The 25885-nt window shown below is 44.3% G+C and overlaps 1 protein-coding gene across 1 annotated transcript in view; it reads right to left on the minus strand.

The window, feature by feature from the left end:
* LOC140203620 (serine/threonine-protein phosphatase 2A 65 kDa regulatory subunit A beta isoform-like) overlaps window positions 1-25885 on the minus strand; it is an 88184-nt gene that overhangs the window by 36616 nt on the left and 25683 nt on the right. The window contains exons 4-10 of the mRNA XM_072269668.1: window positions 19322-19479; window positions 13418-13508; window positions 13226-13326; window positions 9599-9831; window positions 7684-7831; window positions 4703-4858; window positions 1383-1497 (exon numbers count right to left, since the gene is read on the minus strand). Coding sequence (XP_072125769.1) covers window positions 1383-1497; window positions 4703-4858; window positions 7684-7831; window positions 9599-9831; window positions 13226-13326; window positions 13418-13508; window positions 19322-19479 — 1002 coding nt within the window. The remainder of the gene's footprint in view (window positions 1-1382; window positions 1498-4702; window positions 4859-7683; window positions 7832-9598; window positions 9832-13225; window positions 13327-13417; window positions 13509-19321; window positions 19480-25885) is intronic.

Below are 25885 nucleotides of genomic sequence, written 5' to 3' on the forward strand. Positions count from 1 at the left end.
TAAATAGAGTCATAGAAAAGCACAGCGCAGAAAAGGCCCTTTGGCCCCTCTCGTCCATTCTGAACAATTCAAACTGTCTACTCCCATCTGCTTGCACCAGGTCCATAACACCACCACCACCCCCATATTCCTACTATCCATGTACCTATTCAAACTTCTCTTAAATATTGAAATCAAAACTGCATGGACCACTTGTGCTGGCAGCTCGTTCCACTCTCATGACCCTCTGTGTGAAGAAGTTTCCCCTCATGTTCCCCTTAAGCTTGTCACCTTTCACCCTTAACCCATGACCTCTGGTTGTAGTCCAACCCAATTTCAGTGGAAAAAACCTGCTTGCATTTATCCCATCCATACGCCCCCATAATATTGTACCTCCATCAAATCTCCTCTCAGTCTTCTGCATTCTAAAGAATACAGTCCTAACCTATTCAATCTTTCCTTCCAAGTCAGGTCCTCCAGACCAGGAAACATCCTTGTAAATTTTCTCTGCATTCTTTCAACCTTGTTTACATCTTTCACAGGAGTTCAAAGTTCAGGGGTGTCCAGGGAAGGGGTCGCACCTCTGGTGAAGGGGCTTGTCGTGTCCATTCTGGGGCAGCTCACTCACCTTTGCTCCCCACCGGACACTCATCTCTCCCCTGTGGCTGCAAGCAGCCATTTGCACGTGACAGCAGTCTCATACTCCAGTGAGATTCGGACAAGCCAGTCCTAGCATGCAAAGTCAGCCTCAGCGGACTGGGCGGGTGCGATCTACAGTAAAGCCCAACGGCCAGGAAGGTGGCTCTGCATCGCACTGTGGAGAGCGAGGGGCATGAAAAGACACAGAAAGCGTCCTGGTCATCCACTGCAAACAAGAAGACCCCTGTTTCTTCTGGCGCTTGTTCATACCACTGGACCCGGACTTCTGAGGCCAAGAGAGTGGAACTGCCACAGTGCAAAGGCTTTTCCATTTTAAAAACTCTCCCGCACAGGTTTCCTGTCATTGTCAGACAAAATGTGCAACCACCATCCATACTATACACAACCTTGACATTTGTCTCCTAACAGGCAGCCACAAAGCAAAGGAACCCAACAGAACCCATTAAAGACAGAAAACCATCAATCACACAATGCGCAGGAAAAAAAGACAAATTGTGCAGACAAGAAAAGTAAGCAAATAATGTTCAGGACTGCACTGCAAAATGCCAGGTTGTACAGCTGGATCAAAGGCCTCGTCTCCACTAGGAAAGTTACAGGCACAGATTGCAGTGTCATTGCCCAGAACAAGAGTCTATTAATGAAGTAATTGATAGTTGTTTCTGCTGCCAGAAAGTTGTCACTGTGCTTCACCAACAACATCTTAAACCGGATGGAAAAGACAAGAATGAGAATTCCCAACCAACCTTTAACTTTGTTGGCCCCAGCTGCTCGCACTTCAGCCTCACAATCTTTCAACAGGTTTTGGAAAGCAGGAACCAGATCATTTTCCACAATTTCAGGACCCACGGTTTTCTGAAGCTTTAAAGGCAAGAGAAACCAAATGAGTAACAAAGATAGAGTGGGTTTCAATAGCAGCAATCTGTGCATTAACACGTGAACAGAGGAATCACAAAGACAACACCATCTTTCTTTTCCACGCTCGTGTCGCTGCTGCCATCAGGTAGAAGGTGCAGGAGCCTCAGGACCCTCACCACCAGGTTCAAGAACAGTTACTACCCCTCAATCATCAGGTAGAAGGTACAGGAGCCTCAGGACCCACACCTCCAGGTTCGAGAACAGCTATTACCCCTCAACTATCTGGTAGAAGCTGCAGGAGCCTCAGGACCCACACCACCAGGTTCAAGAACAGTTATTACCCCTCAACCATAAGGATCTTGAACTACAGGGGATCAGTACACTTAATCAATTGAGATGTTCCCACGAGCAATGATCTTACTTTAATTACTCTTTATCTTGTTATTTCATACTCTTGTTATTTATTGCTATTTATTTATATTTGCATTTGTACTTTATCTTTTATTGATCCTGTTTACAGTTACTATTCTATAGAAATTGCTGAGTATGTCCACAGGAAAATGAATCTCAGGGTTTTATGTGGTGACATGTATGTACTCTGAAAATATGAACTTCAAAATTAAAAATCTGAACTATACTTTAGCTACAGACTTCATTGCAAGATTAGTTTATACGTGATCTTGAGCATAGAAAGTGCCTTTTGTGATGGTCTGTCATTAGCAATGATAGCAGAACTTTATAAATACAATAAACTCTGTATCGTTCTAATGCAATTGTTTTCCAATAATGGGTTGGTGCCAATTTCACAAGTGCTCTGGCAACCTTTATCTTGTTCTGGCATATTTCCCCTTCCTTTCCAGTCCTGATGAAAGGTCTTGGCCCAAAACGTCAACTGTTTATTCACTTCCATAGATGCAGCCTGACCTGCTGAGTTCTTCCAGCATTTTTGTGTGTGTTACCTTATATGGAGCTTATTTTTGAACACGGGTTAGTTATCGTATAAAGACAGACAATATAACGTCTTTGCCTGTTCCAAGGGTAACAATCCTAAGATGACAAAATGGCTGTGTTTTCTGTGTGCTTTTGAACACTGGTCCATCTGTAATTTGCTTTAATTTTCGATCAGGTTTACAGTTTTTAATTATGTAATTTTATCATGGGTGGCAGGGTGGAAATACATCTCTACCAAGAGACCTGTAAGGCGTTCCTTCCCTCCGCTAGCCTGCAGGTCACCCTTGGGCAAGGTGTAGCACCTGCTTAGCCAACCCCACCCCCCCAATCAGGGTCACGTGAAGCCATGGGGTAAGAGGAAAGAAACCCAGAGAAATGTTGCCATTGTGTTCACATGTTTATCAATGAGTGGATACCCCATGCTCTGGTAAAGAAATAAATGAGTGGGGAGAAAAAGGGAATGGTCAGATAAATGGTGTCCATTTAGAAGCAGCATTCTTTAGTGTTACCCAGGTAAAACAGCTGTAATGATCTATCCTTGATAAAATATCCACAGATAAACCAGCTGCTTCAGTACAGATTTTACACTCATACAGAACAGAAAGATTTAATCTCAATGCTTTGGGGTGGGACCAGATTTTCCTGGCCTAAAGAGACGGAATTTTAAATTTTTAAAGAAAGGCAAAGTTGAGAAAATATTGTCGTTGATGGCTCTGAATCCGAAAGTATGGTACACAGACAACAACGTGAGCAATTGTAATCAGCTAATTTCTCAGGTCAAAAGAAACAACTAAATAATGTTATTTAATCATTAAATAATGCTTCTTAATTGTTAAATAATGTTAACCTGATTGTTAATGTTTGCAATTAACCTATGTAGGCAATGTGCCTTTATTTTGAGGACTTGTATTACATTGTGGTGAGAAAAGCACGGAGATTTCAGTTGATCCGAGTGTTTTCCCAGGCTGGGAAAGCCTAAGACTAAAGGGCATAGATTTAATTGGAGACACAGAACGCAACAAGCTGTTCCGGCCCTTCAAACTGCACCGCCAGTAACCCACCAACTTGTGCAACAATCTACAATGACTCTTTAACCTACTAACCGGAATGCTTTTGGACTGTGCGAGGAAACCGGAGCACCAGGAGGAAGCCTGAGGCAACAAGTTTTATACTGAGAACAAAGACCATCTGGTTCAAAAAACATAAACACACAGGAGATTCTGCAGATGCTGGAAACTTAACACAAAATACTGGAGGAACTCAGCAGGCCAGGCAGCATCTATGGAAATGAAATAAACAGTCGATGTTTCGGGCCAAGACTGCTCTTCAGGGCTATAAATCTGCCGATGACACAACTATTGTTGGCAGAATTTCAGATGGTGACAAGGGGCCGAAGAGGAGTGAGATAGATCAGCTGGTTGAGTGGTGTGGCAACAATCTGGCACTTTGTCAGTCAGACCAAGGAACTGATTGTGGACCACAGGAGGGTGAAGTTGAATCACCACCTCCCTACACCATACCTGGTTTGTGTGAAGTCAGCAGTGGGAAGGAACCAGCGAAGTCCAGTCCATCAAAATTTTAATTAAATTAATTAATTAATGCCCTACATCACAAAATTTACCACAATGACAGTAAAACCAATGATTGTGGACGTCAGGAAGGGGAAGTCAAGGGAACATACGTCAGTCCTAATCAAGGGGACTGTGGAAAGGGTGAGTAATTTCAAGTTCCTGAGTGTCAAAGTCTCTGAGGATCGTCCTGGCTTTTCAACCTTCCGGCTCATTTTTAAACAGAACTGAAGTTCCCCTTAACTTCCTCCAGTCAAAAGTGAAAAATATCAGTGTCATCAACCTGTGCACGTGCTGAATCCCCAGATCCCTGGCACTATGCCAACAAGTTTGTTTTAAACCCCTGTCACAGGATTATCCTTCAGATACACTGAAAAAGATCTGAGCTCAATTCAGACCAACTTTGTTCTATTTCAGGTCCATGTTTAAAAACAGGCTAATTAAATGAATCTGGAAAGAAATCTCAGCACCTTTTGGCATGTCAGTCAATTATATTAAAAATACGCAGGTGCTTGATTTAATGATTTTTTAAAACTATATTAGAGGAACTAATCGTGTTTTCATGACTTTTGACAGAATCAGAAGGGATTCCAACTGGAACAGAAAACTTAAAGACTAGTTTTAAAACATAAATGCACCATACCATCATACCAAAGAAATGCACTTTGTGCTTTAGCAATAACACGTACTTCAGAAAATTTGTCTGCCACCACATAGCGAACACGCCAGGATTCATCGTCCACTGCCTGCCGGAGGGTCGGCATCACCAACGCTTCCAGGTCTTCCTGGGGCAGCAGCTGGGCTATGCTCACACAAGCCTCAACTGCCAACAGCCTCACCGAATCCTGTGAAAAAGATGTTCAAACCGGGTTTGAGCTGGTTCTTCATTAAAAAACAAAATTAATTTCCTGAAGTTAACATTAGGAAGAACTAATCTCATCAAAAAAATCATAAAAATAAATACTGACAATATAACAATTGTTTCCCAGATGATATCCGTTCAGATCACCTAGAAAGTAGCAACAGGTTTCATTACTTTGCAATGTGTGCTGGAATCTTCCCAGGATACAAGTACTGGAATGGAAATTTGGAGTGTATCAACATGCAACCTTTGATGGAAGCATTCCTTGGATTAGTATATTAGCAAATGTCATGACAGTGCAAAAATTTATTGATAAATCAATTTTCTTTCTCCTGCTCTTGAAGCACCATTCTCTGCTGAGTGAATCTCCAAGCTAATCACCCAAGTGGTCACTTTTCACCGTAGGATGTAGGAGCTGAATTAGGCCATTTGGCACATCGAGTCTCCTCTGACATTTCATCATGGTTGATCCATTTCACCTTCAGCCCAATCTCCTGCCTTCTCCCCATATCTCTTCATCGAAACAGGGAAATCTACAGCACTTTACAGGCTATCCAGCCCCAAAGTTGTGCCGACCAAGTAACCTACTCGAGAAACTGCCTAGAATTTCCCTACCGCATAGCCCTCTATTTTCCGAAGCTCCATGTACCTATCTAAGAGTCTCTTAAAAAACCCTGTATCCATCTCTACCACCTTTGTTGTCAGTGCATTCCACACACCCACCACTCTCTAGGTGAGAAACTTACCTCTGATGTCCCCCTTATACCTACTTTCAAGCACCTTAAAACTATGCCCCCTCATGTTAGCCATTTCAGCCCTGGGAAAAAGTCTCCGGCTATCCACACGATTAATACCTCTTATCATCTTACACGCTTCAACCAGGTCACTTCTCATGCCCTGACTAATCAAGAATCTATCAACCTCTCTGCCCTGAATATACCCAATGACTTCTCCTCTGTGACAATGAATTCCACAGATTCTCTGGATAAGGAAATCCTTCCTCATCTCCATTCTAAATGGACAAACCTCTGCTCTGAGATTGCTTCCTCTGGTCTTAGGCTGTCCCACCATAAAAAACATCCTCCCCATATCCACTCTAGAGGCCTTTTAGTATTTGACAGGTTACAATGAGATCCCTCCCCCTCATTCTTCTGAATTCAAATGACTACAGGAACAGAGCCATCGAATGCTCCTTGAACGACAAGCCTTTCAATCCTGGACCTTTCAATCACTTTCGTGACCCTCCGTTGAACCCACTCCTGTCTTGGCAAACCCTTTGTTAGATAAGGGGCCCAAAACTACCTTCAATATTCCAAGTGAAGCCTTATAAAATGTGAACATTACATCCTTGTTTTGATACGCTAGCCATCATTGGTGGGGTCTGAACCTGGAGCAAGTGTGAACATCTCCTTGGCTACAGATGTGAAGGTTTATTTCCAGGAGTCACTGGACAGTAACCAGAAGAGAAGCTTACTCAACACCAAGGAGCACACGTCCAACCGTTAACCAGAAGCTAGGTGAGGGTCAAAGTGTCCATCCCAGCTCCCCTTCAGCGTACCATTTCTGTACGACTCTGGCTCCTTAGTACACGAGGATACTGCGGACTGCGTCAAGCCTTTTGCCCGGGATACTTTAGGTTGGAGGAATATGAAAGGACACACACTGATTAAACAGTTCGCTCTTCAGGCAAAAGCCTCAAGATAACCACCTTCTTGGAGGAGCATCTCCAGCTGGAGTACTGGAATGGTGTAATCATGCCAATAGATTGACAGGCACTGCTTCCATCTGCTGTGGACAAAGGAAGTTTATAAAGCAGGGGCTCCCAACCTGGGGCCCCTCGGTTGATGGTAGGGGGTCGATGGCGTAAAAGAGGGTTGTGAACCCCGGTTACAAAGGTGAACAGATGGTGCAGACTACAACAACAGAAACTTTGCAAGCAGGAAGTGGCATTAACAAGGCGTAGCATATTGAGTACATGGACGTATTAACCGGATGCAACTCAGTTCTTTGCCACGGACACACCATCCGTACTAATCTTTCCCACCTCCAGCTCATCCATACAGTAAAATGCAAGCGGTAATGTGGGGTGGGGGGGGGGGAATTGCTCCAGTGAGCGGAATGACAGACAGCCTGTTACCGGAACGAGCCAAGTGCTCTCCGTTATTTCACACACTGCCATGACGTGTGGGATACAGAGGCTCCTCAGTACAAGCAATTGATACACATGTGACATAAAGCCAAGGTGACAGCAGCAGCTTCAGCAAGATAAATCATGACAAGCCATGGGGAATAAGATCACCTTTCTTCACTATAATCCACGCTTCCCTCATCCACGTCACCTGCATTCCCACCCCACAAGCCTTTCCAGCGCAGCAGTGTCTGTAGCCCCCACCACCCACAATAGACTCCTAGACTAATCTCAATCCTCCGCTATCTGCAAGGGGCCTCTGCCACTAATCACACCCCACTTTCCCCACCCCACCCTTCAGGGTTCCACGCCACTCATTCATCCTTGTCGCTCTCCCCGAAAGCAAGACAAGGTCTACACTCGCCCATTTGCCTCCGTTCAGGGCTGCAAACAGTTCTTGCAGGCGAAGCGGTGCTTTCCTCTCGGGGCTATTCGCTGTATCTGGAGCTCCTGCCGTGGCCTCCTCGACATCGGAGGACCAACACAGATGGGGTTGGGGGGGCGGCTTCTTCAACGAGCACCTTCTCTGGTTCCGCTGCGACAGCCGGGGTATCCCAATGGCCACCCACTTCAATTCGACTTCCTGCTGCCACCCCAGTATCTGCTCTACAACTACATACCTGCTCATCAGAAGCCAGGGAAGTGAAGAGGGGTATAATGTCACTTTTCAAAAACTCCAGCTCCACAACCTTTGCAAATTCACCCAACTTTGATGCTGCTGCCTGGCGGACCACTGGTGTGTCATCTGAGCACAAGCTGTGGAAAAGTCTGCAGAAAAAATAAAATTAAAGGTCACATAGGAGTAGTCGCCCATTGATGCAGAACTTAACAATTCGCAAGCAGAAATACAAGCACTAAAAATTGACATTTTTGCAATTAATGTTTCTAAATCAGAAGCTACTAAAATATTTTGCTAAACCCATCATCATTATGTGCTGTGTCATATGCTATGGGTGGTCACGGTCTTTCCATGACCCTGATTGTTCTCCGTAAAGTTTTCTACAGAAGTGGTTTGTCATTTCCGCCTTCTGGGCAGTGTGTGTCTTTACAAGGTGGGTGACCCCCAGCCCATTATCAATGCACTTCAGAAACTGTCTACCTGGCGTCAGGTGTCGCATAACCGGGACTTGTGATCTGCACCGGCTGCTCATCCACCACCTGACCCCATGGCTTCACCTGACCCTGATCGGGGCGGGGGCGGTCGGGAGGGGTCGATGGTATCGAAGCAGGAGCTACACCTTGCCCAAGGGTGGCCTGCAGACCAGCAGAAGGAAGCCTTACACCTCCTTTGGTAGAGACGCATCTCCACCACACCACCCAAAAATCCAATATTTGTGGTATTCAGATTTTATCCTGAGAAATACTTCAAGATAGCAACAGAATATAGAAATTTACTGCACATTACAGACCCTTCAGCCCACAATGTTGTGCTGACCACGTAACCTACTCTAGAAGCTGCCTAGAATTTCCCCACCATACAGCCCTCTCTTTTTCTGAAACAACTGACTGTATCTGAAAGTTTACACAAATGACGCCACAAAAAATTTTAATTCAGGGAGTAAAGCGGCTGGAAGTGAACCCCAGATGTGGGACTCCTGCACTTGGAGCAGAACAGAGCCATTGGTTGTGGACTGCAGGGGCACACAGTTACCAAAGCAACCTTCTCGTCCGACAAAACTCAAACACCTCCGAACAAGTGAAATCCTCTGCGCGCCAGATTAATCAAAATGGCCCTGAAGCAGAGCAACAGGCTTGACAAGACACGGCTCTCAAAAAGAGCACGCCTTTGTAAATGACAAGGCCACTTCAACCCCACAGCCGAGAGTAAGCGATGAGCACCACTCGACTATGATGCACCTCGGCTTTTGCTCCTTCCTCACTAAAAACACACAAAAAACCTTCAGTTTATGTCATTAAAAACAAAAATGCCACACTTTCTGTGCTATTTTGGGGCTGATTATTCTCTAAACTAGAAACTTCTACCCACTCAGTTAAAACAAGGTCCCGTCCACCATGGTGGTAGCATGTTATCGCCAATAAAACCAAATTATACCGAAATTGGGTGGCAGGAAGGAAATACGTCCCTGCCAAAGGAGGTGTAAGGCACTCCTTCCCTCCACTAGCCTGCAGGTCACCCTAGGGCAAGGTGTAGCACCCGCTTAGCCTCCCCGATCAGGACTACGTGAAGCCGTGGGAGCAGGTGGTGGACGGTTGTATGAGCAGCAGGTGCAGATGTCAACTCCTGACACTGACACCAGGCAGACAGTCTCGGAAGCGTATTGATAATGGGCTGGGGGTCACCCGTCTTGTAAAGACACACGCTGCCCAGAAAGAAGGCAATGGCAAACCACTTGTGTAGAAAACTTCGCCAAGAACAATCCTGTCCACGGAAAGACCCACGATCGCCCACACCATACAACTCGGTACATAATGAGCGATACTACAGGATGTAGATTTTCTACAATAATACTGTAATATTCCTAGCCAACTTCAATCATGTTCATCTCCAGCATTCCAAGGGAGGAAAGTACTTACTGACGCAGCTCGGTCTTTACACAGCTGGATACCCGAGGGTAGCAGACACTGAAAAGGCTGCATGCCGAAGTCCTGGACGTGAACCAGTCACCACAAGTCAGGCGCTTGACCAGTGGCACAAAGTGGACTTCTAGGTCTGCAGGAGAGTGCTCGTGGGAGATGGCTCGCAGTGAATCGATGGCTTTATTTCGTACTACCGATTTTTCCACCGTTGCCAGGTTCTCCAAGGGAGGCTGATTAGTGGGAAAGAATTAAACTGAAACACATCTTCTTTTTACTCTACTTCTAAGAAACACAATATTTAGAAACAATCTTTAAGATAAATTCTTACATTGCTGAGAATTAGGAATTCTCATAAAGAAAATGAGACAGAGAAACATTTAAAGGCAGAAGAATATAGAGCCGTGCTGGAGGACAAAACACAAACTACCAAAAACTGTATAAATCAAAGGACATATTTTCTCAATCACAGAAATTCCCAAGGTTCCTAACCAGAAAACTCTGTACTAATATTAAATGGAAATTACACTGACACATTCCTAATTACCAGTAATTACTATTTCATCTTCAAATTAAGTACCAATAATTGTTCATCCTATGAGGTTTTAATATGCAAATAAACATGAAGCTGCCTGTCAGAATAATTTTGCCAAAGTTTGAGGGAAGTCCATGGTCATCCACTTTGTTAGAAGAAATAAAAGTGTAAACTACTTTCTAAATTGGGAGAAAATTCAAGAATCCGAGGTGCAAAGGGACTTGGGAGTCCTCGTGCAGCATTCACTAAAGGTTAACTTGCAGGCTGAGGAAGGCAAATGCAATGTTAGCAGTCATTTCGAGAGGACTAGAATATAAAAGCAGGGATGTAATGTTAAGGTTTTATAATGTATTGGTGAGGTATCATTTAGAGTATTATGAGGAGATTTGGGCCCCTCATCTAAGAAAGGAGGTGCTGACAGTGTGCAGAGTTTCAAGGAGATTCACAAAAATAATACTGGGAATGAAAGGCTTGTCACGTGAGGAGCCTTTGATGGCTCTGGGCCTGTACTCGCTGGAGTTCAGAAGAATGAGAAGAGACCTCATTGAAACCTATCAAATGTTGGAAGGTCTGAATAGAGTGGATGTGGAGAGGATGTTTCCTATGGCAGGGGAGTCTAAGGCTAGAGGGCACAGCCCCAGAATAGAGGGATATGCTTTTAGAATGAAAATGATGAGGAATTTCTTTAGCCAGAGGGTGGTGAGTATGTGGAATTCTGTGCCACAGGTGGCTGTGGAGATCAAGTCATTGGGTATATTTAAGGCAGAGATTGATAGGTTCTTGATAGGTTCATGGCATCAAAGGTTACTGGGAGAAGACTGGGGAGTGGGGCAGAGGAGGCGAAAAAAGGATCAGCCATGATTGAAAGACAAATTGATAAGACTCTTGATTAATCGCAGCATGGAAGGATACAGGGAGAAGGCAGGAGATTGGGGCTGAGAGGGGAAAATGGATCGATGGGCCAAATAGCCTAACTCTGCACCTATATCTTATATAACTATTCAAACAACAACTGTGCCCACGTTTCAGTTTAGAATTGCAGGCATCACAGGGGCTCCGAGAAAACGTTTCTGAATTGCTATTTTCTATAATACAAAGCCACGCCATCTCAGCGTTCTTCAAGAAACACTGCTAAAAGTTTGTGATATTTTATATACAGCCCCCACCCACACATGAGCAAATTGGATTCCTTACGTAAATGCTTTAAGAATTCTCTGCCTGTACTCGCAGGTAATTTTACACAAAAAGAAAACAGTTTTGAAAGGAGTATCAATACAAAAGAACGTACACACTCTATACGCAACATACTGACGCTGGAATGTCTAATTTGAAACCACTGCAATCAATAAAGTAAAACATGGAATAGTAAAGTACAGAAACAGGCCATTCGGCCCACAATGTTGTGCTGAACCAGCTAAAAAGAAAATCAAAAACCACCAAGAACTAATCCCTCCTACCTACACAATGTCCATCTCCCTCCATCTTTTTCATACCCATGCGCCTATCCAAAAGTCTCTGAAAAGTCTCTACCATCATACCAGTCAATGTATTCCAGGCATCCACCACTCTGATGGTAAAAAAAACTTACCCCTCACATCCCCCTTGAACCTACCTACCCACTCTCACCTTTAATGCATACCTCTGGTATTAGACATTTAAATCCTGGGAAACAGATACTCCTCTTTACTTAATCTATGCACATGCTCCTCATAATCTTACAAACCTCTAGCAGATCTCCCCTCGGCCTCCAGCGCTTCAGAGAAAACAACATAAGTTTATCCAGCTCTCATGATCACACGTCCTCTAAACCAGGCAACATTCTGGCGAACCTCTTCCGCATCGACCCCAAAGCCCCAACATCTTTCCTATAGTGGGACAATCAGAACTGCATGCAATACTCCAGACGTGGCCCACCCAGAGTCTGATAAAGTTGCAGCACTTCCTCTAAAGCAGGCAGCATCCTGGTTAAACCTCATTGATCGAGCTACTTTGGTGGTTTCATAAATTGATTTCATTGTTTTAATTCTGAATTGTCCTATGATGAACTGATCACTGAAAATCATTTCAATTTGATCTATGCCCTGTAATAGCCTGAGGCCCTCGTTATTTAATTTCAGAATCTTGTTCCCCATTACGGGTATTTAAAAACAATACAAGTATGTTATTTTAAATAAATATTTAATGCATAGGACCATTGCATCTGGGCATTAAAATCTGTGTTTTGTTTCCCCCAGTTGGGCTCATGTTGAACGTATATTTGGTCAATACAGAGCAGAGGTTTCAGTGTTCGGGGGACGGTATCAGTCCGTGTATGTTTTCCAACAGGCTGCGTGGGTGAACCTGGATCAGGGGTAGAGTAACTACACTTCACTGTAGCAATTCTCAATGATACACCCCTCCAATATTTCAACCAGGTCCTGAAGAAGGGTCTCGGCCAGAAACATCGACCGCTTACTCTTTTCCACAGACGCTGCCTGAGCTGCTGAGTTCCTCCAGCGTTTTGTGAGAGTTGATTTGGATTTCCAGCATCTGCAGACTTTCTCGTGCCTACAAATATGTTGGGGTGGCACAAAGCCTCATCTGCCTCAAAGATTTTATTGCAAACAATAAAAGCAGAGAGGGTTCTGTATGTGTCCGTTTACCCCTCATTCATGCAACCCATCATAACAAAGAAAGATTACAGGGCCATTGCCGGGTTTGGAGGACTTGAGTTATATGGAAAGATTGAATATGTTAGGACTTCTTTTTATCTTGGAACATAGAAGATTGCAAAGAGATATGACAGGAGGAGACAAGATTACGAGGGGTTTAGATAGGGTAAATGCAAGCAGTCATTGTCCACTGAGGTTGGATGAGACTGCAGCTAGAGGTCATGGGTTAAGGGTGAAAGGTGAAATGTTTAAGGGGAACATGTGCTGAACTTTTCTATGACTCATTATAAAGTCACTTACTTTATCATTGCCTGTGGAACCCTGCTGCTTTGAGAATCATCTTCTGGAAATTAACCTTTATTAAGACAGTAATACCACTTCAATGGCATTAACCGCGTGTCTGTCTTGTGCAGTGCTTTGTAAATGTACGACCGCTCTTACCAGCAAACAGTGAACATACTCCGGTCCGCCAACGAGCACCGTGAAGCTCCCTAGTTGCTCCGCTAATGCCAGCAGTGCCTCGTCTTCATCGAAAATGGTGTCTGCATCTAGACGAGAAATCAGTGGCAAGGTGACTCTGAGAGGCGATTGTTCAAACCGAAGCAGCCCAACCACACGCAGCTTTGTACCTACCAGTCAGAAGTGGGAGCAGCTCATTCCGGGTATGCTCTACCCCCAAGGCCAAGGCAATTGTGGACAGTTGCTTTATGTTGTTCAACCGTGACTGGGGAAAGGAAAGAAATGAAATTGATCAATGCCATCCAACCCGGAACAGAATTCTGGAAAAAAAAAGATATTACTGGCCACTCCACTGGGCACCGCACAACATTATTCTCGTCAGCACAAGTCCCAAGCCCAGTCATTAAATGGTTTCTCTTTCTACAGATGCCGAGCCTCTGCTTTGGTCATCCATTTCCATGAATACAGGACCATAATTCACTGAAAGTGGTGCCATGGGTAGATATGGTCATGAAGAAAGCTTCTGGCACCTTGGGCTTCATAAATCAAGGTAAGTTTGGATGTTATGTTGAAATTCTATAAGACAGTAGTAAGACCTAATTTGGAGTGTCATGTGCACTTTCAGCTGCCTACCCACAGGAAAGATGTCAGTAAAGTTGAAAGAGTACAGAGAAGGTTTAGAAGGATGGTGCCAGGACTGGAGGACCTAAGTTATGAGGGAAGATTGAATAGGTTAGGCCCTTATTGCTTGGAACATAGAAGATTGAGAGGAGATTTGACAGAGGTATGAAGGATCTAGGGTAAATGCAAGCAGATTTTTGCCACTTAGGTTGGGTGGGACTACAACCAGAGGCCATGGTTTAAGAGTGAAAGGTGAGAGGTTTAAGGGGAACATGAGGGGGGAATTTCTTCACTCAGAAGGTGGTGAGAGTGTGGAATGAGCTACATACTTTTCAAAAACTTGTGAACGTCAGAAGCAATATAGCAATGCAAAGGGCCTTAAGAATAAGTTGAGGGTGATATGAAGGATCTTCCAGCAATGGAACAGAAACAAAAAGAATAAAGCTAGATCAAGTCCTTTGAATAACCATATACTTAATTTCCTCAACAGTTTTCCAAATTAAACAATGAATATTGTGGATAGCAAATTGATTTTGGAGTAGTATATACAGACAACTTTCTTATTGCCCTAATCAAAGACTGGCAGGACAGTCAAGGTAAGAAGGTATAACAATAATCTTACCTCTAGTTTTTTACTGAGTCTGGCCTCCTGTGCCTTCAATCTCTCCTCCTGATACTTTTCATGCACTTCCTTCAATTTGTCTACACTAGATCTCTTGGCAGATGCTGTCCCTGTTAGGGATGCAATCAAATCAAAGTTATAATAGGTAGTAGCTTCCAATTCAACCAATTCTTTATCATTCAAAATATACACCTCAGCAGGGAGAAATCAACTAACAATTTTACTTAGTTTCTATTCATTTATCGCTACCTGAAGCTTAAGTTTCCAATTAAAATCTATCTGATTCAACGCAGTAATAGCTGCCAGAATTAATTGGAAACTCTCACATACCATTTTGTTTTGTTTATCACACATGTACTGAGAGCCCCAGTCTTAGAACACATACCAACTAACACATGTAGGGTTCTTGGTAATGTTAACTGCTAAGGCTAATGAAATGGCGTCTCTGTAATGCTAACTGCTGATGTAATAGTTTCTCTGTAGCTGCGATATTTGGGTTTTAACTACAGATAACAGGGAACTAACCAAATGAGAGACACATTATTCTATCTTGTTTGTCTGGGAACCGAGCTTTTGTGGTTTTTCGGTCGAGGCGAGTGAGGAGGTAGAACGAGTGCGGGGAGTGCTCGGTGATCACCGGACGGAGTCTACGGGAATTCAAGGGTCCAGCGGTTGGCAACGTTTCGGCGGAGGTCATTGAGGAGGAACACCGGAGGCGTGAGCTCCAAAGATTTTTGTGCACAAACTGTTAACTTTAACAAGAGTGGCGTCTTTGTCTTTTATATTTGGTTTCTCTACTAACCACACAACAAAATAAGGGTTATAAAGGCCATGTGTCAGTTTGCCATCACCGTGAAGGCCGACGAAAAGGAAAGGGCGGATTGAGCAGTGGATCATTTGGGGGCTTCTGATGATGCCCTACCTCCAGTTTACTGTAACCTGACTGCTCTGAAGAGCAAGCAGCTGCCGGAATTGAGTTCTGGAGGAGTGGCAGCTGCTCAGTGAGGTGATCCGGGCACTGGCACTATCTGGTATGTATTTGGAAAGGGGGATATGGCGCAGGCGGAGAAGACAAAACCAGCTTCAGTACCTCCATTACTGAGAGAATAGCCTCGTTTGAAGTTAAAGAACCAAATTTTATACCGGTCATGTCAGCCCCGGACCGACCTCGGCCTTGCCAGCTGGTTCTGCCTGAGAAGTATCGGAGCATTGCGTTGAGTTCACTTCATGATGATCCTGGACATTTGGGGGTGGACAAGACCTATGGTTTTTCTGGCCCTGAATGAAGTTGGAGGTTGAAGAGTACTGCAAGTCGTGCATTCGCTGCATACGCTGGAAGACACTGCCTGTGCAGGCAGCTCCTCTGTCATACCTGCAGAGTGCAGGGCTCCTGGACCTGGTGTGTATGGATTTCCTGTCTATAGAACCCGATGCCAGCAACACGGACCACTACACTGGATATGCTCAGGCTTTTCCTATCAAGGACCAGAAGGCGACTACGGTGGCAAAAGTGTTATGGGAGAAGTATTTCATGCATTATGGCCTTCCCCAGGCGGATACATAGTGACCAGGGATGGGACTTCGAGAGTAGACTCATCTACGAGTTACTGGGCATGCTGGGAGTTGAGAAATTGAGGACCATGCCCTATCACCTGCAGGGCAATCCCCAGCCTGAGAGGTTTAAGCTTGGGACCCTGGAGATCAGCAAGGAGAGCAGGTGGAGTTAACATATCGGGCATCTGGTTCACTGTACCCGAAATGAAGCTACTGCGTGCACGCCATATGCAGGAAGCCAAGGCGTTACTAGTGAAGGCTTGAAACATGGATTGTCCCATATAACTGCTGAAAAGGCATGTTTAATTGGGGCCCATGCAACTGTCCGAGGCTTCACCTTTAGTTTGGAGAAAGTGGGAGAAACCTAAGTCAAACTTGAGAGTAAGAACTAGTTCTACCAGGTGAGGAAAGATGGTGATGAAGGGGAACTGATGAGGTCTGTTGTCTAGAAAGAAGCAGAACATTAAGGACTTCCTGGAAGGGGATGAAAATGTATAAACACTAAACCCATAGTGAAAATAAAGTGATCTGGGCCAAGTAACTGAAAGTGATTGAAGTGATGGAGAGATTGCAGACCAGATAATGTTCTAAGTGTCGGTTGCCAGAAAAACATTGGCAAGAACTGGAGGAAGAACACTTCCTACTTCTTTTTAAAATTAGGACTACATTATCTGTTACATTGATAAAACCAGACAGGCTTCCGGTTACCATTGCATCTCTATTGGTAGAGTAATCCTTCAATACCGTACCATATGAATAGCCTGGATTGTGGGAGCCCAGGTCGGTCTTACAAGAGATAATGTTAAGCCTGGAAAATTGTAGCTATGGAGGAAAGATTGGATAAGCTTGGGTTGTTTTCTAGTCTTGAGATGTATAAAATTGGGAGGATCAAATGGCAGAAATGAGAAGGGCTTATTTCCTGAACAGGGGGATTAAAAAAAAACTGAGGTCCATCGTAACTGCTAGTAGTATTAAAAGTATTTTCACTCAGAGGATGGTAGAGGGATCTGAAATACTTCCCCTCATATTTAAAAAGTAAATGAATATCTGAAGCGCTGTGATCAACTGGGCTACAGAGCCTGAGGTAGGACGTGGAATTAGAATGGGTAGCTCTTTTCTTGACCATCACAGATGCAATTCCCAACATATTTATTTTTATGGTTCTATGAGCTTGGCTTAGGAAATAGGCAGGTAGGTTTTATTTTTAGAAACACAATTTAGTTGTTCAACTAATTTTTAAAAGTGTTTATACTTGTAAACTTTCAACTTAAAAAACTTTCTTTTATCAAGTGTTTTTGGAATGTGTCATCTCAGGTGTTTACAGAGAGAACATTTTGAGATGCAGACGTACCCTTTTTAACAAAGCAACTCAATGACACATTAGATCCTTCACCCTCAGGAAGCGATTTCCAGCTCTTTTCAGATTCAGCCCTGAAAACAAAAAGTAGAAAACTAATTTTGAGCTTAAGAGCTTGGCAGATAAATATCATATTGTCTTTGGAATTTTGCAGTGACGAAGGATCGCAGATCGACATTGCAGACTGCTTTTCTTTTCACAAATTCTGCCTGATTCCGTGCGTGTTACAGCAAGCCACTCACAACATTTCTGAGCCAAATCCCACAGACTCAGGAGCACAGCAAATATCATAGATTATCATTAAACTGCAGAATAGAATGAATTATGTCACTGGATGGAACAATCAGCTCTTGAAAGAAAACCTGCTAGAAATTTAGTAAACTTTTTGAAAACAGAAATCAAAATATCACAGATGCTGGAAATGTAAAGAGAATGACAAAATATTCAGCAGGTGAAGCAGTGTCTAAAAAGAGAGAAACAAAATTACTGAAATAATATTTCAAAAGTCACTGTCATTGTTTCATGCTCCACCTCCTCAGTAGAAAATACTGTACTACTCTTTAAAGAAGTCTGCTAAATAAATGAACAACAGTCACGTGCAACCTAATTTAAAAATAAGTACTTTCAATAGGGGAGAAGGCATCCCATTATGTTTAACTTATAAAACAGTGATACTACCAATATTCTGAGAAGTCCTTTTCCAACTAAGGCTGTATTGCCCAGTGACATTACCTTTGTAGAGAAAGTGGTTTAGCCTTGGGCTTCTCAGCAGCAATGGAGGAAGGGGTTTTGATTTGTGGTTTGGTGGAACTGGACACTTTGCTTAGTTTTGCTGGAGTCCTTTTAATCGATTCGTCACAGGACTGGTAATACAAGAGAAAGAAAACGGTGAAATGTTCAAAGGTTCATTTTATTGTCAAAGTATGCACGTACAACTCTGATACTTGTCTTCTCCAGATAGCCCTGAAATACAGAAAGACCATGAGAGTTGATGAAAGAAAAGACACCAACTCTCCCCACCATCAGTACGACAAAGAAAAGAAACAATAACAATCCCCGACCCCCTCGCCTGCAAAACAGACCAGTGACAGTAACATCGAAACCCCCAACCCCACCTTACACACAAAATATTTACAGCTCACCCACCCACCAACCAGCCACAATTAACAAAACACCAAAACCTGAAGGAAACCAATATGAAGTACAGTCCAAAATTCACATATGTCTCAGGATATTGGAAACAGCTTTCCATCGGCATACGAAGACAGTGGCTGCAAACTCAACAAATCAGCAAAAGCATTTTCAACTTAATCAATCCAATTTTAGTTGGTAAATTAATCAAGGCTGACAACTGAAAATATTCAGAGGATGGCAAATCAATTTGGCTAAATGCTGTAAAAAATAAATTGTAAAGACTGCAACAATCCAGATTTCCCCAAACTTTCAGAAAGCATTGCCTCCTGCTGCTTTAACATAGCAGATACAAAGCAGGAGAATAGCAGCAACTGGGGAAAGACAACCGAACGCACTATTGAATGCTGCATACTTTTCAAAGACTTTTGAAAGTCAGAAGCAATATAGCAATGCAAAGGGCCTTAAGAATGAGTTGAGGGTGATATAAAGGATTTTCCAGCAATGGAACAGAAACAAAAAGAATAAAGGTAGATCAAGTCCTTTGAATAATCATGCACTTAATTTCCTCAAACACCAGGAAATCTGCAGATGCTAGGATTTCAAGCAACACACATAAACATTCACCAGCAACTTTGATGTGTGTTACTGAATTTCCTCAACAATTTTCCAAATTAAAAAATGAATATTGTGGATAGCAAATTGATTTTGGGGTAGTATATACATACAACGTTCTTATTGCCCTAATCAAAGACTGGCAGGGCAGTCAAGGTGAGTACGACGACAATCTTACCCTTAGTTCGTTAATGAGACTGACCTCCTGTGCCTTCAATCTCTCCTTCCGAAGCTTCTGCCCTTTCTTCAATTTGTTTACAATAGGTTTATGTTTCCTCAGATCATCTTTAGGTGCATGAATCCTGCCCTCGATATCACTCTGCTCAGATGCTTTCTCTGTTCAGGATGCAATCAAATCAAAGTTATAATAGGTAATAGCTTCCAATTCAACCAATTATTTATCATTCAAAATACATACCTCAGCGGGGTGAAATCAACTAACAATTTTACTCAGTTTCTATTCATTTATTGCTACTTGAAGCTTAAATTTCGAATTAAAATCCACCTGATTCAATGCATTAATAGCTGCCAGAATTAAATGGAAACTCTCACATACGATTTTGTTTTGTTTATCACACATGTCCTGAGATCCCCAGTGGCAGGAAATGCATTTTGATTTTGACACTGTCCTCCTGGTACCATTCTCCCGTAAATATAATCAAAAGCTGTCACTGTACAGTGCAATCAGATCCATAACTCACTAAATGCACTCTTAAAGCTCAGAATACTACTAACACACAGCTGAGCAAGGCAATAGACTCTTAAATGTCTTCTTAATTGGCCCAGTAAGCCAATGGATGAAGGGCAAACAGGGAAGGAAAGAAATACTGATATCCCCCAAAATACCAATTACGCACATAAAGCCCCAACCTCGTCGGACACCGACCGGCCAGAGTCACGGCCTCGTTGGAGACGTGGCTCACACTCTCAACAGCAAATACAGTTGTGGACTCATTGAGATCATAAGCAGGGAAACATCAGGAAACAATTTAAATATAAAATCAGATTTTTAAAAAAATCGAAGCTAATGGTGAGCATTGCATCAATAGGCAGAGAAACACTTGCTGCAAAATAGATTACATGCAACATTTCACTAACCAAAGCTAGAACTCACTGACCACTGCTTTTAAACCTTTTCCTTTGTGTGGTACAAATCTTGCCAGTGTAGTTTTCATGTTGATTTCCAGAGTTCAATTTGATTCGGGCTATTTAATCCCACACCCTGTCAAATACAGCCTCATTAAAGGCAGTCACTCAAATCACCTGTAAATACTGCACTAACTCTGACCCTGGAAAGTCAAAATGGGCATGGGGGAACAGATTACTGAAGAGCAAATGTCCCTTAAGAGCACAGTTGGTGACACCTCCCATTACTTTTATGATTGGACAGTAATTAGCCAGATCGGATATACTCTGTTTTTGGTGGATAGAACGTAACTAGGGACATGTAGTTGCCACTGACAGACCTGTACTGGATATGCTTGGCTTGCTAGGCATTTAGTTCTGAAGTGCAACTTTAAGCACGACACATCGGAGGTTGTCCATTTTCATTATTATTGCTGTTCCTGCTACTCGCTCATTCTTTGATTTGGCTGAAAACTACCATTATAACAGTGAGGACTTTGGGAGGAAGCACAGATGCATCATTCACTCAGTTCTTCGAGTTGAATATAGTTTCACAAAGTTCATTCCAGGCTCTGGTTTAATTGAAGGTGGGGATCTTCACTGGAGAAGTGTCCTCATGTTAGCTAACCTATCACCATCACGACTGTGTGATCCAGGGTGGCAGAACTTTGATCAGATCCATTGGTTGGGGAACTGCTGAACTCTTCATTGAAGATGAGAAAATCTGCAGATATAGGAAATCCAAAGTAATACCCAGAAAATGCTGAAGGAACTCTGCAGGCTAGGCAACAGCTACGGAAGAGAGTTAACAGTCGTGGAACAGTCCATGTTTCGAACCTAAACGGGCATCACTCCACAACCCTTCCTACGCTACAAAGATAACTGCATTGGTCCTGCTTCCAGCACCCATGCTGAGCTCATCAATTTCCTCAACTTTCTCCAATTTCCACACTGCCCTCAACTGGCCCACTTCTGACACCTCTCACCCCTTTCTCGATCCCGTCTCCATCTTTGGAGACAGTTTATCTGCTGATACTCTTTACAAACCCACTGACTCTCACAGCTCTCTGGACAAGACATCTTCCCACCCTATCACTTGCAAAAATGCCATTCCCTGGCCTCAGTTCCTCCATTTCCACTGCATCTGCTCCCAGAATGAAGCTTTTCATTCCAGAACAACTGAGATATCCTCCTTCTTCAAAGAAAAGGGCTTCCTTTCCTCCACTATCAACGTAGCCCTCAACCACATTGCACAAATCACCCTGAACCCTTCCACCTGCCGCCACACGAAGGATAGGGTTCCTCTTGTCCTCACCTATCACCACACAAGCCTCTGCATCCCGCACGTAACTCTCTGCAACTTCTGCTATCTCCAAAGGGAGCCCACCACCAAGCACATCTTTCCGTAGGAATCACTCCTTACACGACTCCCTTGTCCACTCATCCCTCCCCACTGATTTCCCTCCTGGCACTTATCCTTGCAAGCAGAACAAGGGCCACACCTGCCCCTACACCTCCTTCCTCACTACCATTCAGGGCTTCAAACAGCCCTTCCACGCCAGGCGACACTTCACCCGTGAGTCTGTTGGGATCACCTATAGTATCTAGTGTTGCCTCCTATATATTGATCAGACCAGACTGGGAGACATTTGTCAAGCAGCTTCGCTCCATCTGCCACAAAAAGCGGGATTTTCCGGTGGCCAGCCATTCCAACTCTACTTTCCATTCCATTATGTCAGTCCATGGTCTCCTGTCACTGTGAGGCCACCCTCAGGTTGGAGCGGCAAAGAGCTTATTTTTTGTTTGGGTGATCTCCAACCTGATGGCACAAACGTCAATTTCTCAAACTTCCAGTAACTGCCTCCTCCTCCTCTCCATTCGTTTCCCTCTCTCACCTCATCTCCTTACCTGCCCATCACCTCCCACTGGGGCTCCTCCTCCTTCCCTTCTTCAATGGTCCTCTGTCCTCTCCTATCAAATACCCCCTACTCTAACCCTTTACCCCTTTCACCAATCAACTTCCCAGCTCTTTACTTTAACCGCTCCATCTCTCCCAGTATCACCTATCACCTGCCAACTTGTATCTCTTCCTTCCTTTCCCCCACCTTCTTTTTCTGACTCCTTCTTCCTTCCGTTCCAGTCGTGAAGGTTTTCGGCCTGAAACATCGATTGTTTACTCTTTTCCTTTAATGCTGTCTGGCCTGCTGAGTTCCTCCAGCATTGTGTGTGATGCATCTGTTTACTGCATGCTGCTTTTGCCATTTAACAAGCTGATGGTTCTGTGTAGCAGCTCTATTCAGTTCAGATCCACCCAATGCAACTTGTAAAACTTCTTTCTATACTCACCACTGAACTGGCATTGGTCCCTAGCTTGATAGTAATGGTCAAAAGGAGTGATAGACCAGGCCTCGAGATTACAGTTTGCAGCTGAATACAATTCTGCTGATATGGACAATTGCAACCCTTCATGAGCAACTAGATTTGCTGAGACTCTCCCATCAGTACTGAGCTGTAATGTTAGCTGTGCTTACATGGAATTCTGTGAGTACCTACCGAGTATAAATACTGAAAAGCTCACACATAGCTGTCAGAAACTTCATACCTGATTGTGTCATGGATACAGATTCGTCAGACGAGCTGCAGGATCCTTGGCATGACTGTAAACTAGGGCTGGTGTTAGTCTTTCTATCAGCTTCGTTTGATGAAGGGGCACTGTCTTCTGAGGAAGCAGACTGCACAAGGGCAAGAGAATGGAAATAGATTAGTTCCCGAGCTGTTAGTATTTTCTGATTTGATAAAATAAAGATTAGATGGGCAGGAAGCTTGCAAACATTTAACATCCAGCAACTTAAATTCTGTACATCCATCCACTGGATTGCCCCCTCCCTGCCCTTTCAATGCATCCCATTATATCCTTCCATATATTTCACTAACCTGCTGCAACCTATTAGCCCAAACCCTCAAAGTTTAATGTTCATCTCAAACATGTTACCCTTGAAAGAATCACACAAGAAATTCCCAGCCTTTTCTTTGTGCCCAGTGATCTCATTTAGACCCTGCCATAGTCTACTGGCATCCCTTTGGTTAACCTGGGCTTCCAACTCGGCTCGATATTGCCTCTTGGCGCCCCTAATGGCTTTCCGGAGTTCACGCCTGGATTCTGTGTAGCCACTGGTATCCCCGGACCTAAAAGCCGCAGCTCTAGCCTTTAAAAGGGATTTGACCTCATAATTCATCCATGGTTTCCGGTTAGGGAATACCCGGATCGTCTTGTGAGACACACAGTTCTCCGTGCATTTCCAAAGAAGTCTGTGACAGCTGAGGCATACTCATTGAGGTTAGCTGCCGAGTCCTTGAATACCTGGTCCATTTCCGAATCCTCCCTCCCCTTTCTAGACCTTTCTGTCTCTATCTCTAGAGACAGCTTATCTACTGATGCCTACTATAAGCCGACAGACTCTCACAGCTATCTGGTCTATTCCTCTTCTCACCCTGTCTCTTGAAAAAATACCATCCCCTTCTCGCAAGTCCTCCATCTCCGCCGCATCTGCTTTCAGGATGAGGCTTTTCATTCCAGGACGAAGGAGATGTCCTCCTTTTTTAAAGAAAGGAGCTTCCCTTCCTCCACCATCAACTCTGCTCTCAAACGCATCTCTGCCATTTCACGCACATCTGCTCTCACCCCGTCCTCCCACCACCCCACTAGGGATAGGGTTCCCCTTGTCTTCACCTACCACCCCACCAGCCTCCAGGTCCAACAAATAATTCTCTGTAACTTCCGCCAGCTCCAACGAGATCCCACCACTAAGCACATCTTTCCCTCCCCCTCCGCTTTCCACAGGGATGGCTCCCTACGCGACTCCCTTGTCCATTCGTCCCCACCATCCCACCCCACCGATCTCCCTCCTGGCACTTATCCTTGCAAGCGGAACAAGTGCTACACACGCCCTTACACTTCCTCCCTTACCACCATTCAGGGCCCCAGACAGTCCTTCCAGGTGAGGCGACACTTCACCTGTGAGTCGGCTGGGGTGGTATACTGCGTCTCGTGCTCCCAATGCAGCCTTCTATATATTGGTGAGACCCGACGCAGACTGGGAGATCGTTTCGCTGAACACCTACGCTCTGTCCACCAGAGAAAGCAGGATTTCCCAGTGGCCACACATTTTAATTCCACGTCCCATTCCCATTCCGATATGTCTATCCATGGCCTCCTCTACTGTAAAGATGAAGCCATACTCAGGTTGGAGGAGCAACACCTTATATTCCGACTGGGTAGCCTCCAACCTGATAGCATGAACAGTGACTTCCCTAACTTCCGTTAATGCTCCACCTCCCCCTCGTACCCCATCCATTATTGCCCATCCTCTGGGCTTCCCCCCTCCCCCTTTCTTTCTCCCTAGGCCTCCTGTCCCATGATCCTCTCATATCCCTTTTGCCAATCAGCTGTCCAGCTCTTGGCTCCATCCTTCCCCCTCCTGTCTTCTCCTATCATTTCGGATCTCCCCCTCCCCCTCCCACTTTCAAATCTCTTACTAGCTCTTCCTTCAGTTAGTCCTGACGAAGGGTCTCGGCCCAAAATGTCGACTGCACCTCTTCCTATAGATGCTGCCTGGCCTGCTGCGTACACCAGCAATTTTTATGTGTGTTAATTAATTAGGTGCTGATTGCATCGTCTCTGATCTGGGCCGACATTTACATGCCAGGCAGCACCTAATTAATTAGCTTGTTTATTTTGGCTTTTTTCTGGGTGCGTTCCGGCTATCGCTGCACCACTGCATGCTTCGCGGATCAGTAGCGGTCCGCGGCCCAGAGGTTGGGGACCACTGATGTACAGCGTAGTTTCACTTAGCAGAGTCAAGAAGACAGCCAGCACGCTGGAACATTCACACATCTTTCTATCAGACAGTTCTTTGTAAGCACTCAAAACATCCTGCAAACCTGCCCTGAACCTACGTGCCCTTTCAAAGTTAAAGTCATACTTTTCTGCAATCATTGCAGCATTGTCAATTGTAGCGAAAATCTCACGCAGTTCAAAGCTATGGCAGCTTAATGCTGAGATGCTGAGTGTAGTTCCCGGGGAAGAAGCTTGGCTTTTCGCCACTCTCGCAGCTCGGGGTGCGCGCTGCCTCTATAACGGCTCGCTTCACAACAAACGCTGAACGCTATTTCACTTTTCGCTGCTCAGGGTGCGCGCTGCCTCTATAACCGCTCGCTTCACAACAAACGCTGAACGCTATTTTCGCCACTCTCTCTGCTCGGGGTGCGCGCTGCCTCTATAACGGCTCGCTTCACAAGAAACGCTGAACCCTATTTTCACCACTCTCGCTGTTCAGGGTGCGCGCTGCCTCTATAACGGCTCGCTTCACAAGAAACGCTGAACGCTATTTTCACCACTCTCGCTGCTCGGGGTGCATGCTGCATTTTTTTGTAATAGTGAAAACACCTTCTTGTCAGCGAAAACCGGTAACTAATTTGGTCTTTCACAACAGCGAGGAGTCGTAAAGTGAACGTTCCAAAAAACGGGGGCCAGCTGGACACTGAACACTTGCTGACAAGTTTGGAATTACCTGAGATCTTTCCTCTTTATCCTGCCTGAGCAAGCATCTGGTCCATC

This window comes from Mobula birostris, chromosome 10, assembly GCF_030028105.1.
Source record: "Mobula birostris isolate sMobBir1 chromosome 10, sMobBir1.hap1, whole genome shotgun sequence".
Classification (NCBI taxonomy): domain Eukaryota; kingdom Metazoa; phylum Chordata; class Chondrichthyes; order Myliobatiformes; family Myliobatidae; genus Mobula; species Mobula birostris.